Source organism: Palaemon carinicauda, chromosome 7 (genome assembly GCF_036898095.1).
Source record: "Palaemon carinicauda isolate YSFRI2023 chromosome 7, ASM3689809v2, whole genome shotgun sequence".
NCBI lineage: Eukaryota > Metazoa > Arthropoda > Malacostraca > Decapoda > Palaemonidae > Palaemon > Palaemon carinicauda.
In genome coordinates, this window is record NC_090731.1 from 14,751,587 (window position 1) to 14,769,086 (window position 17,500).

General features: G+C 34.1%; 1 protein-coding gene across 1 annotated transcript in view; it reads left to right on the plus strand.

Annotated features, from left to right (window-relative positions):
* LOC137643864 (uncharacterized) overlaps positions 1–17,500 on the plus strand; it is a 34,085-nt gene that overhangs the window by 12,870 nt on the left and 3,715 nt on the right. Inside the window, exon 3 of the mRNA XM_068376595.1 lies at positions 14,478–14,636. Within this exon, the coding sequence (XP_068232696.1) occupies positions 14,478–14,636 (159 nt within the window). The remainder of the gene's footprint in view (positions 1–14,477; positions 14,637–17,500) is intronic.

The window sequence follows — 17,500 nt, forward strand, 5'->3', positions numbered from 1 at the left end:
TATCCACCTTTATGTATTAACCATCGTTCAATGATGTTATTACCTTGGATGATCCTGGATTATATTGTTCTTTATCCACCTTTATGTATTAACCATCGTTCAATGATGTTATTACCTTGGATGATCCTGGATTATATTGTTCTTTATCCACCTTTATGTATTAACCATCGTTCAATGATGTTATTACCTTGGATGATCCTGGATTATATTGTTCTTTATCCACCTTTATGTATTAACCATCGTTCAATGATGTTATTACCTTGGATGATCCTGGATTATATTATTCTTTATCCACCTTTATGTATTAACCATCGTTCAATGATGTTATTACCTTGGATGATCCTGGATTATATTGTTCTTTATCCACCTTTATGTATTAACCATCGTTTTATGATGTTATTACCTCGGAGGATCCTGAATTATATTGTTCTTTATCGACCTTTATGTATTAACCATCGGTTTATGATGTAATTACCTCGGAGGATCCTGAATTATATTGTTCTTTATCCATCTTTATGTATTAACCATCGGTTTATGATGTAATTACCTTGGAGGATCCTGGATTATATTGTTCTTTATCCACCTTTATGTATTAACCATCGTTTTATGATGTAATTACCTTGGAGGATCCGTAATTATATTGTTCTTTATCCATTTTTATGTATTAACCATCGGTTTATGATGTAATTACCTTGGAGGATCCTGGATTATATTGTTCTTTATCCACCTTTATGTATTAACCATCGTTTTATGATGTAATTACCTTGGAGGATCCTGGATTTTATTGTTCTTTATCCACCTTTATGTATTAACCATCGTTTTATGATGTAATTACCTTGGAGGATCCTGGATTTTATTGTTCTTTATCCATCTTTATGTATTAACCATCGTTTTATGATGTAATTACCTTGGAGGATCCTGGATTTTATTGTTCTTTATCCACCTTTATGTATTAACCATCGTTTTATGATGTAATTACCTTGGAGGATCCTGAATTATATTGTTCTTTATCCATCTTTATGTATTAACCATCGGTTTATGATGTAATTACCTTGGATGATCCTGGATTTTATTGTTCTTTATCCACCTTTATGTATTAACCATCGTTTAATGATGTAATTACCTTGGAGGATCCTGAATTATATTGTTCTTTATCCATCTTTATGTATTAACCATCGGTTTATGATGTAATTACCTTGGAGGATCCTGGATTATATTGTTCTTCATCCACCCTTGAGGATTAAACATAGTTTAATTATGTAATTACCTTGGAGGATCCTGGATTATATTGTTCTTTATCCACCTTTATGTATTAACCATCGTTTTATGATGTAATTACCTTGGAGGATCCTGAATTATATTGTTCTTTATCCATCTTTATGTATTAACCATCGGTTTATGATGTAATTACCTTGGATGATCCTGGATTATATTGTTCTTTATCCACCTTTATGTATTAACCATCGTTTTATGATGTAATTACCTTGGAGGATCCTGGATTATATTGTTCTTTATCCAACTTTATGTATTAACCATCGTTTTATGATGTAATTACCTTGGAGGATCCTGAATTATATTGTTCTTTATCCACCTTTATGTATTAACCATCGTTTTATGATGTAATTACCTTGGAGGATCCTGGATTATATTGTTCTTTATCCACCTTTATGTATTAACCATCGTTTTATGATGTAATTACCTTGGAGGATCCTGGTTTATATTGTTCTTCATCCACCCTTGAGGATTAAACATAGTTTAATGATGTAATTACCTTGGATGATCCTGGATTATATTGTTCTTTATCCACCTTTATGTATTAACCATCGTTTTATGATGTAATTACCTTGGATGATCCTGGATTATATTGTTCTTCATCCACCCTTGAGGATTAAACATAGTTTAATGATGTAATTACCTTGGATGATCCTGGATTATATTGTTCTTTATCCACCTTTATGTATTAACCATCGTTTTATGATGTAATTACCTTGGATGATCCTGGATTATATTGTTCTTTATCCACCTTTATGGATAAACCATCGTTTTATCATGTAATTACCTTGGAGGATCCTGAATTATATTGTTCTTTATCCACCTTTATGTATTAACCATCGTTCAATGATGTAATTACCTTGGATGATCCTGGATTATATTGTTCTTTATCCACCTTTATGTATTAACCATCGTTTTATGATGTAATTACCTTGGAGGATCCAGAATTATATTGTTCTTTATCCACCTTTATGTATTAACCATCGTTTTATGATGTAATTACCTTGGAGGATCCTGGATTATATTGTTCTTTATCCACCTTTATGTATTAACCATCGTTTTATGATGTAATTACCTTGGATGATCCTGGATTATATTGTTCTTTATCCACCTTTATGTATTAACCATCGTTTTATGATGTAATTACCTTGGAGGATCCTGGATTATATTGTTCTTCATCCACCCTTGAGGATTAAACATAGTTTAATGATGTAATTACCTTGGATGATCCTGGATTATATTGTTCTTTATCCACCTTTATGTATTAACCATCGTTTTATGATGTAATTACCTTGGATGATCCTGGATTATTTTGTTCTTCATCCACCCTTGAGGATTAAACATAGTTTAATGATGTAATTACCTTGGATGATCCTGGATTATATTGTTCTTTATCCACCTTTATGTATTAACCATCGTTTTATGATGTAATTACCTTGGAGGATCCTGAATTATATTGTTCTTTATCCACCTTTATGTATTAACCATCGTTTTATGATGTAATTACCTTAGAGGATCCTGAATTATATTGTTCTTTATCCACCTTTATGTATTAACCATCGTTTTATGATGTAATTACCTTGGATGATCCTGGATTATATTGTTCTTTATCCACCTTTATGTATTAACCATCGTTTTATGATGTAATTACCTTGGATAATCCTGGATTATATTGTTCTTTATCCACCTTTATGTATTAACCATCGTTTTATGATGTAATTACCTTGGATGATCCTGGATTATATTGTTTTTCATCCACCCTTGAGGATTAAACATAGTTTAATGATGTAATTACCTTGGATGATCCTGGATTATATTGTTCTTTATCCACCTTTATGTATTAACCATCGTTTTATGATGTAATTACCTTGGATGATCCTGGATTATATTGTTCTTTATCCACCTTTATGTATTAACCATCGTTTTATGATGTAATTACCTTGGAGGATCCTGAATTATATTGTTCTTTATCCACCTTTATGTATTAACCATTGTTTTATGATGTAATTACCTTGGATGATCCTGGATTATATTGTTCTTTATCCACCTTTATGTATTAACCATCGTTTTATGATGTAATTACCATGGATGATCCTGGATTATATTGTTCTTTATCCACCTTTATGTATCAACCATCGTTTTATGATGTAATTACCTTGGAGGATCCTGGATTATATTGTTCTTCATCCACCCTTGAGGATTAAACATAGTTTAATGATGTAATTACCTTGGATGATCCTGGATTATATTGTTCTTTATCCACCTTTATGTATTAACCATCGTTTTATGATGTAATTACCTTGGAGGATCCTGGATTATATTGTTCTTCATCCACCATTGAGGATTAAACATAGTTTAATGATGTAATTACCTTGGATGATCCTGGATTATATCGTTCTTTATCCACCTTTATGTATTAACCATCGTTTTATGATGTAATTACCTTGGATGATCCTGGATTATATTGTTCTTTATCCACCTTTATGTATTAACCATCGTTTTATGATGTAATTACCTTGGAGGATCCTGGATTATATTGTTCTTTATCCACCTTTATGTATTAACCATCGTTTTATGATGTAATTACCTTGGATGATCCTGAATTATATTGTTTTTTATCCACCTTTATGTATTAACCATCGTTTTATGATGTAATTACCTTGGAGGATCCTGAATTATATTGTTCTTTATCCATCTTTATATATTAACCATCGTTTTATGATGTAATTACCTTGGATGATCCTGGATTTTATTGTTCTTTATCCACCTTTATGTATTAACCATCGTTTAATGATGTAATTACCTCGGAGGATCCTGGATTATATTGTTCTTTATCCATCTTTATGTATTAACCATCGTTTTATGATTTAATTACCTTGAATGATCTTGAAATATATTGTTCTTTGTCCACCTTTATGTATTAACCATCGTTTTATGATGTAATTACCTTGGATGATCCTGAATTATATTGTTCTTTATCCACCTTTATGTATTAACCATCGTTTTATGATTTAATTACCTTGAATGATCTTGAAATATATTGTTCTTTGTCCACCTTTATGTATCAACCATCGTTTTATGATGTAATTACCTTGGATGATCCTGAATTATATTGTTCTTTATCCACCTTTATGTATTAACCATCGCCTGGTTTGTCTTCCTTTTTATGTAAGTTTTTTCATTTTATTCTGTGATGCACAATACTTGTACTTATCTTCCCATAGAATTTACTATTACTAAAATCACGTGTCATCGAAAGTTTTAGGTTGATACTATATATATATATATATATATATATATATATGTATATATATATATATATATATATATATATATATATATATAAAGATATATATATATATATATATATATATATATATATATATATATATATATATATATGTATATATATATATATATGTATATATATATAAAGATATATATATATATATATATATATATATATATATATATATATATATATATATATGTATATATATATATATATATATATATATATATATATATATATATATCTTTATATATATATATACATATATATATATATATATATATATATATATATATATATATATACATATATATATATATATATATATATATATATATATCTTTATATATATATATATATATATACATATATATATATATATATATATATATATATATATATATATATATATATATATGTATGTGTGTGTGTGTGGATGTTTGTGTTCGTGTATAAAAATCACAACTGACAGTTGATGTGCATATGATATGTGCCATGCAGTCAAAGCTGAAGGGAAAACATTTTAGAAATAATAGCTTCGTATAAGTGACAATATACACTCAATATACATACCAATATGCACACATTCGACGTTATATTAGTGACTTGAGTAGAGTAATTAAAGGAGAAAATGAAAGCTACCCTTTCCCGTGTTAAGGTTTCCTCATAAAATTCTAAATTTCAGGTATGAAAAATTTCAACTGAATAATTGTTTAATTGAAATGTTAACGTATGGAAGTTTGGAAATTTATCTTTTGAGAGACATTTGATTTATCAAACGGGATAAACTTTTACTAGTCTTTACAGCAGGAGAGAAATTTCGTGACCAGAAGTCCGGAACGCACATCAAATTCAAGAACTAAAAAGTTCTTGCTTTTCTTTTGTGCAAACGATATAGGGAAATATAACCTGACTTTTTATTTGTGTATAAGGCTGTTGCAAGCGTCTTAAGCTGCAGTAGGATTCGTTTGGCTATTTATCCATTATAGTTCTTGTTGCACTGACATGGAGAATGGTGGAGGGTTGGAGGGGGCGGTGTCTACCCTCTTGGAGTAAAAAATACATATTCAGCCAAGCTTCTAGATTACCCCTCTGGACAAATCCCGGGCCTTGTTCACACTTTCGTCCCAGAAATTTCACACTCCTCTCTTCAGCAAGGAAGAAATATGTCCGATGCAGTTGGCTGCTAAGATATGGCTTTCTGCGCTGCCTTTGCACGAGGATAGAGGTAAATGATCCAAGAGAATGATGGATGTAGGTTTACCCGCCCACTCGGCTAATGTGCTTAGCCCAACATGTACCACTCACCATAACAGAGGAGCAATGAGATAATGTTAAATTGCGAGGGAAGCGAGCCATATCGGAGCAAATACCAAGATGCACCACCCACCATAACAGAGGAGCAATGAGATAAGGTTAAATTGCGAGAGAAGCAATCCACATCGGAGCAAATACCAAGATGTACCACCCACCTTAACAGAGGAGTAATGAGATAAAGTTAAATTGCGAGGGAAGCGAGCCATATCAGAGCAAATACCAACATGTACCGCCCACCTTAACAAAGGAGTAATGAGATAAAGTTAAATTGCGAGGGAAGCGAGCCATATGGTAGCAAATACTGAGATGCACCACCCACCATAACAGAGGAGCAATGAGATATTGTTAAATTGCGAGGGAAGCAAGCCATATCGAAGCAAATACTGATATTTGAGCCATATCAGAGCAAATACTGAGATGTACCACCCACCATAACAGAGGAGCAATGAGATATTGTTAAATTGCGAGGGAAGCAAGCCATATCGAAGCAAATACTGAGATTTGAGCCATATCAGAGCAAATACTGATATATACCATCCACCATAACAGAGGAGCAGTAAGATAATGTTAAATTATAAGTGAAGCAAGCCATATCAGAACATACCAACATGTACCACCTACCATAACAGAGGAGCAATGAGATAATGTTAAATTGCGACGGAAGCAAGCCATATCGAAGCAAATACTGAGATTTTTTTTTAACTATTATTTTTAGTCATATATTTGAACCATTTTCTTCTTATACTTACATACCACAAATTAGTTTTCTTGGTGATTTATCTCTTTATTTTTCCTTTCTTAATTTGAATTTAAATACTTTTTTATAAGAGCTAGTGCTTCTGACCCATTCTTTTTTTTCTGAATATCTCGTTCACACGATGTATCTCAAGTCTGTATTCAATCATCCCTAATATATATGATATATTATGTGATGACCATGGAAGCATGGTGCATTTTCTCTCTTACTAGTCAATCAATTATTCATTCTCTCACTACTAGTCATGACCACTCAAAAGACTGATAATTAGATTGAAACACGGCACACTTTATAGATCTTTGTTGACATGAATATATTTTGGTTGAATTTGAGGTCTTTAATTCTGTGGCTGAGTTCCAACTCTTTGCTTTTAGAATATTTGCATCTGCTCGATATATTTTTGTAATACACATTATTTGTATTTTACATATAACTATAATAACTGATAGCCTAAAAACCAGAAGAAAATTTGTATTATTAGAATTATGAAAGTATGTTTTAGTAATCACAAATTTCAAATTTGACTCGAATCCAATTGTTTCTACTTTTCGTCCAAAGATGGCAGCACAAGTCCCTTGTTCCATTCATATGAATGATTCTGACGTATTGGAGAAGGGTGATAGATTGATACTTTTTTCAGAAATATGTTTGGCAAGTGTAAATTGTATTCAATTCCAATTATGTAGAAATATGTGAGGCATGTATAAATTACATTCAGTTCGTATTAAGTTGGCTATTTTAGGCGATTTTTAAACCAAAATGACGTCATGGAAGGTTCCAGAACGCAAGGATTAAAGAACGCTACACTGTTTTCGTGTCCAATGGATGGACTTAGCAGTAAAATACCAAATTGCTAATTGCCCAATCATCGACTCATTATAATTTTCATTATTTCATTTCTGTTGCTATTTGGGCACAAAATTGCTATAAAACAGACTCACGTGAACTTGATGTTCCTTGTTGCCTGGCCACAACTTAATTCTTATGAAATTAAAAATTTCACAACAAATATCAAAGAAATATTTCCTCAGCAAACAATCATTAGTTCAATTACATTTAGGGGTCGGGAGGGATCGCCAGATATGCCACATGTACTGAAATCGTTGAGACAATCAAGTAATTACACAGTTATTTGATCTACTTATCAGTGCCTTAGTATGAAACCTGAATAAAGTAATAAGTTTCATGGTATGACATGTATTGTTAGTAAAAACTACGTTGAATAACAATATTACTACATTCCGAAAGGCATAGAACGCCGGGCCCCCCTAGCTCCCTCCATTACATCGTCACGAGTTTTACTTTAGGGCCAATAGATGGCATCAGATGCTTCTTGTCCCAACTAATATAGTGTATTATTTGTCGCCACGTGGGTCGAAAAGTGTGCTAGGAAGGTAAAGGCTGGGAAATTGGTAGTTGGTCAATTGTCCAACGATCGTTTCCTTATTAGGAATGAATATTTTTATCAGAAAATGGTGTGATTTTTTTATATGATGTCGGAAGCAACCTCAGTTTACTTATAAAAGTGTTTAGTATTTCTTTTCTTCAGCAGAATACACGGAGGGTAAGTCATGTCCCTGTACAAGTGACCGAAGTAACAATCATCAGCATAGTTAAGGTTGGTGGGACGAGTTTGGGACAGCCCTGCCAAATGGAATTTCCTCGAAAGGAGAATATCATTATTCATTACAGATTAAAAAAATCATTTAAGGAGTAATAGTTATACGCCAGAAGGTGCATAACTATGGTGCAATTTGTTGTTCTTATAATCAGGGTAATAAACAGGCAAATAGAATAATGAAAAAAAAAATGGTCACATTTCTGTTTCACCACGCCTAACTGTTACGTCATCCACCTGAGAATTTGTGTTCGTCAGTAAGGGCGTTTCAGAGAGTAAATCAGTTTCAAAATAAACTTTATCATCATTTCCTTAGTAAATGTATGCATTTCCGTAAAGCTGTTTTTTTATTCAATATAGGTTCAAAGAATCCATTAAGAATATATATATATATATATATATATATATATATATATATATATATATATATATATATATACATATATATATATATATATATATATATGTATATATATATATATATATATATATATATATATATATTATTATTATTATTATTACTATCCAAGCTATAACCCTAATTGGAAAAGCAAGATGCTATAAGCCCAGGGGCTCCAATAGGGAAAAATAGCCCAGTGAGGAAAGGAAATAAGGAAATAAATAACTGAAGAGAACAAATTAACAATAAATCATTCTAAAAAAAGTAATGTCAAAAGAGATATATCATATGTAAACTATTAACAACGTCAACAACAAATATGTCATATATATATATATATATATGCATATACACTTATAACATTAATGTTATCCCTTACTAGTAGTAGCCACAGATTTTTAAGTCAATGTCAAGCAAATCGTGAATATATAAAAAGCTGATTCTGAGAGAGAGAGAGAGAGAGAGAGAGAGAGAGAGAGAGAGATGTTGCAATAACATATTAAAGATACATGCCAATTATTTGTCAACATTTATTCTTATTAGAACGAATATTGATCGAGACATTTTAAGCAATTTGGTGCTGGATATAGAGCTGGAGAGGATAGTTTGAAGAGACGGAGATGTAGGCTATATTCTCCGGGATTAACGAGAATATGAATAAAGTTTTGCTCTATGCAAAAGTTTGTTTCAAAGGAAAGGTTCCTTCTGTAACGATATCAAAGTCAGTTCATTACCAATAAATCCTAAGAAAGGGGTCATTTTTTTACATTTTAAATTCGATGGAAATGTTAACAAAGATATGTTGCTGGATGTCAAGAAAGATTCATCATCATCTCCTCCTACGCCTATTGACGCAAAGGGCCTCGGTTAGATTTCGCCAGTCGTCTGTATCTTGAGCTTTTAATTCAATACTTCATTCATCATCTCCTACTTGGCGCTTCATAATCCTCAGCCATGTAGGTCTCCCAAGAAAGATTTGTTAGGTTTACACCAAAGAGGACAGATTCATGGAAATCCAACCATTTATGCTCCTAGTTTGTGGGAGAAAGGGTCACATCAATGGTCAAATCAGATTTCTTTTGCAGTTGAAGCATGAAGTCCTGGAGCTACAGCTGTTAGCAGAGTATAGTTAGTCCAAGTCAACTCTGACCTGTTATCTTCGCAAAGACGATAAGCCTCCGAATAAGCACGTCTACAATCATCTTTGAACCATTGTTTGTCTTCCTCTCGGTATTTCAACAAACGAAAAGGGATACGCCTATCAATTATGTTGAGAAGAATTAATTAAATTCAAGAGAGCAACAGACTAATCCCCTTTATAAAATTGTTACCAATGAAAATGTAAAGGTTCACTCCGAATGCCATGCCAGTCTGCTTCATGGTTTATGTATATTCAAAGAGTATGAAACATCATGGAGAAACTGTTCAGTTTTAATTATTAACGAAACCATAGCATGATCAGATGTCCCAACTGGAGGACCAACCCTGCTCGCTATAACATCACGGGAGTCGGTGGATGCTGCAGTAGGCCCAAGGAATGACGAGAGTTGTGTATATTTGTGCGTGTGTTCCATTATTAGGAATTGAATCTAAATGAAATACGACCATTAAACATTACCTAATTATATGAAGTTGTTTTATAATGGGATGCCTGAGAACTTAATGGCATATGTATATATATATATATATATATATATATATATATATAATGTATATATATATATATATATATATATATATATATATATATATATATATATATATACAGTATATATATTTATATATATATATATATATATATATATATATATATATATATATATATATATATATATATACTGTGTGTGTATATATATATATATATATATATATATATATATATATATATATATATATATATATAAATATATATTTATATATATATTGATGTGGGTGTATGATTTATAGAACAAATGGATAAAGTAAAATATGCATCGATACTATATAATTTTATTTGAATATAATGCAAATATATCAAATGGAATCAATATGATATTACCAATATGTCTATTTAGAAGCACAAATGAAAGTATGTCTTATACAGAAAATATGGAATAATATGTAAACAAATATAAATTATGCTTGGGTGTGTTAGGCATTTGAATGAGATTAAGCTCTTATGAATATTTTCCTATTGCATAAAAAATTGTGTTATAGATAATTAATTCCATATTTTATTTTATTCATAATTCACTATAGTCTTGGCAGAGCTTCCAGGCGAAATATGCCCCACCCCTGATGACGTCATAGCCAATTATACTGTCTCCGGCGTTAACAGCTTGACCTTTGTTAGGGGAAGGATTGTGTACGCTGATAACGTGGGACACAACGTAGTTGGTCAAAATTCATCTGAGGGCGGGTTATATTTCGCCCGGAATCATTGCGGCTTGATGCCATTTTAGCATTCTTGTTCTTCCATTACAGAATGATTCTGCGTTAGCTGTTCCAGTATCATCTTATTTTGCTGAATTTGCTCTTCTAGTTAACTGGAATCTTGAGCCATTTGACTGTCAATCTTTGTCTGTATGTAAAGCAATTTGATTCACAAGAAACTTTCTAAAAGTGGATGTTTGATTAGAGGCTCCAGACGAGTACCAGCAAGCTCACAGGCAATTGAACTTTGCATATCATCCATTTCTGAACAAAGTACCGAATAATCAAAAGTGATGCTGAAGTCTGGATCATACTGGGATTTTTTCGTGAGCTTCACGTTTGAATCAAATAGTTCCTTGAGGAGCTGCATGGCAGACGGAAGCTTTTCTAAAACAACAGAACAGTTTGTAGAACCGTTTTTATTGACACAAGTTAGGTGTTCACCATTGGAGAGAAGTATTTTGCAGCTTTCTTAAGACGCACTCTCTATTGCTAAATGAAATGGTCTGTTATCATTGGTGTCGGTTACAGTAATCAAGTGTTTGACTTTGTTTGTATCCAGCAAGTACTGGAGTGTTGTAGGGCATCCAGCGGAGCATGCGGCATGCAGTACATTTTCCCCTTCTCTAGTTACTTGTGTAGGGTCGGCTCCCTTGGCTTACTCTAATGATAAATTTTCAGGAAGTCATAAAAATATGAAGTGTTACTTGATAAATACACGCAAAACGGTAATGATCATAAGGCTCGATTCACAGGAGCGGATTTTGTTAAGTACGGAAATATTTCCGCTTTTTAGGAGGCATGCTGGTCTTCACACGAGAGAATATTCCTCAAGTCACCTTATAGTTTCTATAAGCCGCTACACTAGATCCGGTTGGGTAAGTAGTGCACACAGCTAGTCTATCCCTGCTGATAGGAAGAATTGTTGGTCAAAAGATTTGCCGCTCGGAAGAATTATTGCTTGGAAGAATTACCGTTTGGATGAATTGCCACTCGGAAAAATTGCCACTCACAAGATCTGCCGCTCGAAAGAGTTGCCGCTCGGAATAATTACCGCTTGGAAGAATTGCCGCTCAGAAGAATTGCTGCTCGGAAAAATTGCCGCTCAGAAGATTTGCCGCTCGGAAGAATTGTCGCTCGGAAGAATTGCCGCTCGGAAGAATTATCGCTTGGAAGAATTGCAGCTCGGAAGAATTGCCGCTCAGAAAAAATGCCGCTCAGAATATTTGCCGCCCGGAAGAATTACCGCTTGGTTAGAATTGCCGCTCGCAAAAATTGCCGCTAAGAAGATCTACCGCTCGAAAGAATTGCCGCTCGGAAGAATTGCTGCATGGAAGAATTGCCGCTTGGAAAAATTACCGCTCAGAAGATCTGCCGCTCGGAAGATCTTTCCGCTCGGAAGAATTGCCACTCGGAAGAATTACCGCTTGGAAGAATTGCCGCTCGGAAGAATTGCCGCTCGGAAAAATTGCTGCTCAGAAGATTTGACGCTTGGAAGAATTACCGCTCAGAAGAATTTCCGCTCGGAAGAATTACTGCTTGGAAGAATTACTGCTTGGACGAATTGCGGCTCAGGAAAATTGCCGCTCCGAAGATTTGCCGCTCGGAGAAATTGCCGCTCACAAGATCTGCCGCTCGAAAGAGTTGCCGCTCGGAATAATTACCGCTTGGAAGAATTGCCGCTCAGAAGAATTGCTGCTCGGAAAAATTGCCGCTCAGAAGATTTGCCGCTCGGAAGAATTGTCGCTCGGAAGAATTGCCGCTCGGAAGAATTATCGCTTGGAAGAATTGCAGCTCGGAAGAATTGCCGCTCAGAAAAAATGCCGCTCAGAATATTTGCCGCCCGGAAGAATTACCGCTTGGTTAGAATTGCCACTCGCAAAAATTGCCGCTAAGAAGATCTACCGCTCGAAAGAATTGCCGCTCGGAAAAATTGCTGCATGGAAGAATTGCCGCTTGGAAAAATTACCGCTCAGAAGATCTGCCGCTCGGAAGATCTTTCCGCTTGGAAGAATTGCCACTCGGAAGAATTACCGCTTGGAAGAATTGCCGCTCGGAAGAATTGCCGCTCGGAAAAATTGCTGCTCAGAAGATTTGACGCTTGGAAGAATTACCGCTCAGAAGAATTTCCGCTCGGAAGAATTACTGCTTGGAAGAATTACTGCTTGGACAAATTGCGGCTCAGGAAAATTGCCGCTCCGAAGATTTGCCGCTCGGAGAAATTGCCGCTCAGAAGAATTGCCGCTCGGGGAGCATGTGAAGGGCCTCATTGATCTTTGTGGATTTTTAATCCCCACCAATAAAACCACCCGGTATTAAACTGCAAGTGTGAAGCGAGCCTGAAAAACCAAGAGATGTATAACACATTTTTGTATTAACTTTAGGAAACAGATCAATAGAATTGCTTTTTAAACCATTTTGTCAATATTGTTATTCAAACTTATTATTATCGTTACGGACTCTTATTCTTGTTCATCTTAATTTTTTTCAATAACTATTTCAGCAACAAAGGAAATAATGTGCCACGATAAACTTGTCTTATCTACCTTAAAGACATATCTGATAATCGTAATCTAATCAGCAACCGGCTAAATGTAGTGCATACCGTTCTCAGTCTAAGAGAGCAGCGACTTCAAGGCTGACGTTGCTGATATAATTTTTCAGTGGATATTATTTCTTCTTATAGAATTGCTATGGTAAGTTTTTTGGATAATTTATGTTAGTTAACCTTAATTTTTTTGAATAGGTGTCTTCTTCTTCTTCTTCTTCTTCTTCTTCTTCAGAATTACTAGATGTTAATTGCTTGAAATTATCTTACAAGGTCTAAAGTTGGCGGAGTATGCCAAGTGCTTGTCATGAAGTCTCTCTGGGCATAGTTGAAAATACATCAATGGTTTGGTTAGGTTTATAAAAGGATCTGAGTCCCTGAATATTGAAAGTAGCATAAGGAAGTGCAGCTACGAGTTACCATCATAAATGTTGCTACTATTTATCTGTTTTCTACCTTTCGGAAATGAAACGATATACTCTAATGATAGAATAAATTTCTTAGCGCTCTAGAATACATCTTTCATATACATATTTCGTAAAAGAATAACACTCCTTTTGTCATAACAGGGCACACCAACAACATTATCCAGTCCCCTTTCTAGAATATTAAGTAACTTTGACAATGAGAGATTTATCTTAACAGGATATATTAACAATCTCAGCCAGTTCTCTTTCTGGAGTCTCAAGTAACTTTGCCAATGGGAGGTGTGTTTTAATAACAGCCCATAGCTTTCTTCAGATGGGTCATAATAAACACAACATATTAGAATGCTTTTACTTTATCTCAGTTCCTTTTCAGTTATATTGATAATCAACAATGAAGATAAAACAATTGACTGACATTTTTTCCTATTTGCAGGGGAAATCCTGGATGCTCCTTTGCCTTATCCTGTTTTCTACAGGACTGGAAGCTAAGATGAGATCTAAACGGTTTAAAGAAAACATTATAACGGAGGACTCCCCAGAGTGTAAAATCAGTGGAGAGGTAATGGATTGTGATTACAAGGGGCAGAACGAGGTAAGATGTTTGAGCTACTTTCTGAAAATTGGTTTACATATGTTGATCATTTATGTGGAAGTTTGTACATAATAAATACTTCTGCCTTGACAAGGATTCGAACCTGTTCCAATCAGTCGAAACAAAAGGGTGTAGGTGTTCTCTAAGTATTTCTATGTTTAGTATAAATCTGGTTATGTGTTGTATACGAACAAAATTTGCACTATGTTTGCTAAATGTATGATGAGAGACCCTTTTTTAATGCAAAAGTACTAATATTTATTTAGTGATCACTTGCGAGAAATCGAATTGCAAAAAAAAAAAAAAAAAAAAAAAAAAAAAGTAAGAGACTTACTGAATTAGCATGTTAAGCATTGTAGCTAAAGCAACATAATGTGGGTCGTAGATAGCTAAGTTTATCATTATTTTATCCAAAATGAAAATTAGCTTTGAAACCTGCAAAATAAATCTCAGCAGAACCTCAAATCAAATTTTTTTTTTCTTTTTTTGGGGGGGGTAACTCAGATTTCTCAGCTGGCAATTTTTCACTCGGTGATATTCAACATCTATTTGGAAATGTGTTGATTTTTTTAACTTGATTCATTTTCCCTCTAGCAAAAGTTATGTTAATTTCCTTTTTGCTTGGTGGTGAACACATCCCTCGCTCGAGGGTACACTCTAACACAATTCTCTCTTATTTCTCTTCCTCTTTTGAAGTTTGTATCGTTTATATGTGAAAGACCAATTTTAAATTTGTTGCTGTTCAAGTATTTTATTTTAATTGTCCATTGCTTCTCGCAAAGGACCTCGGTTAGATTTCGACAAGCGTCTATATCTTGAGCTTTTACATTAGTAATTTTCCATTCATCGTCTCATACTTCACGCCTCATGGTCCTCAGCCACATAAGCCGGGGGATTTTCCAACTTTTCTAGTGCCTTTTGGAGCCCAGATAAACGTTTGCTGAACTATTCTCTCTTGGGGAGTGCGAAGACCATGACCAAACCATCTCCATCTACCCCTCACCATGATCTCATCCACATATGGTACTAAAGTAGTCTCCATTATAGTTTCACGTATAATCATGTCATGCCATTTCACTCCCAATATTAATCTGAAGACTTTGTTCTTGAGTATACAAAATCTGTTTGGTATTGTTTCATTGTCATACCACGACTGACGTCCAAATAGTAACACCAACCTCACTATACTGATATATATCAATTTAGAAGAAAATATATAATATAGTATTTTTAACAAATAAGGAACTAGCTGTTTTGTCTCATGTGCGTTGGTAAATTGTAATGTGACAGATGTAAAATTTATGCTGGTGAGTATATCTACTTCAGTAATGGAGGAAATGAGAGTGACAGAGAATCATTATGGGATATTGAGATTCTGTGTCTGTCAGGTTTTGGACCCGAGGAAAGAAGACAAAAGTAAGTGTCAGAGAAAATTTAGTTACTAGTTATGGGATTTCTGGAGGAAAATGTTCGAAAAGAGGCTTGAAGTACAGTGTATCCAAAGAAAAACATTAATATGCATAATAACAAGGAACAAGGATTGCTATAATACTAGTTGTTACAGAGTAGGTGGAAGAGTAAGTTGCAAGATATAAGAGTGAAAAGAGGTGTGGCCTGAGGCTTATCCATATCTGATTATCATTTGATTGACTTAAGATAATTTCAATTGAAGAGCAAAGTATGAAACTGTAACTGTATATGTAATCAAGAGGGTGCAATGAATAAGAGGAAAGTGTGAAAGGCATATAAGGAGAAATAGGGTGAGTTGATAGCACGATAGATAGAAATAGAGAGGAAAATACATAAGGATTTTTAAAGTTCCATGATGGAGTCATCGCATACTAGGGAGTGTTTGTGGGTGAAAGAGAATTAAAATATATAAGATCAGCAATTGATGGCACGAAGAAGTAACATATATACAGGAAAAAAGGAGAATTTTTGAGATGCATTGCTTGATCAAAGAAAAGAGCAAAATCAGAAATAAAAGAGCACAAATATTTTACTCAAGCAAAATGAGAGGAAAAGAGAGTTGTTATCCACAGGAGTGGGTAAAGCTTTAAGCAGAGTAAAATTATTAAGAACATATGGATCTGGAAATGAAAGATCCGTATAGAGAACAACTGTCTAATGGGAATGTAATTATGAGTCATTCATTCATATCTCATCGTACCACTCGTGTATCAAATGGACGCCTCTGTCCTTTGCTTCCTGTAGAACTACATCAGAACCTACAGGTCACAGTTGGCAGCAGCTGAGGGTGTGGTCCATGGTCTGGGGAGAATCACCACAGGAGTAATCTCCATTGGTGACACATCTCCACTTCTGAAGTCTATCTCCTCTTTTCCCAACCTTGGATTTTGCTCTATTTAAGGTTGTCCATTACTTTCTGTTAAGGGAATCAAGGGAGTCAATAAAGTAAGTTTGAAAATTGCCAGTCCACGCCTTTTCGTTAAGGTACGCATCTTGAGTCAATGAAGTGAAATTGAGGATTGATAGTCTACCCCTTTCTGTTCAGGGATACATCCTGAGTCAATGAAAAAAAATTGAGGATTGGTAGTCCACTTTTCTGTTAAAGGACGCATCTTGAGTCAATGAAGTAAAATTGAGAATTGGTAGTCTACCCCTTTCTGTTCAGGGACACATCCTGAGTCAGTGAAGAAAAATTGAGGATTGGTAGTCCACTCCTTTCTGTTAAGGGACTCATCCTGAGTCAATGACATAAAATTGAGGAATGGTAGTCATCTTTCTGTTAAAGGATGTGTCGTGAGTCAACAAAGTAAATGTGGAAATTGGTAGTTTTTTGGAGAACAAGAAAGGCAGAATTAGGACATGAAGAAATTTGAATTCTTAGTATAGGCCTGAGA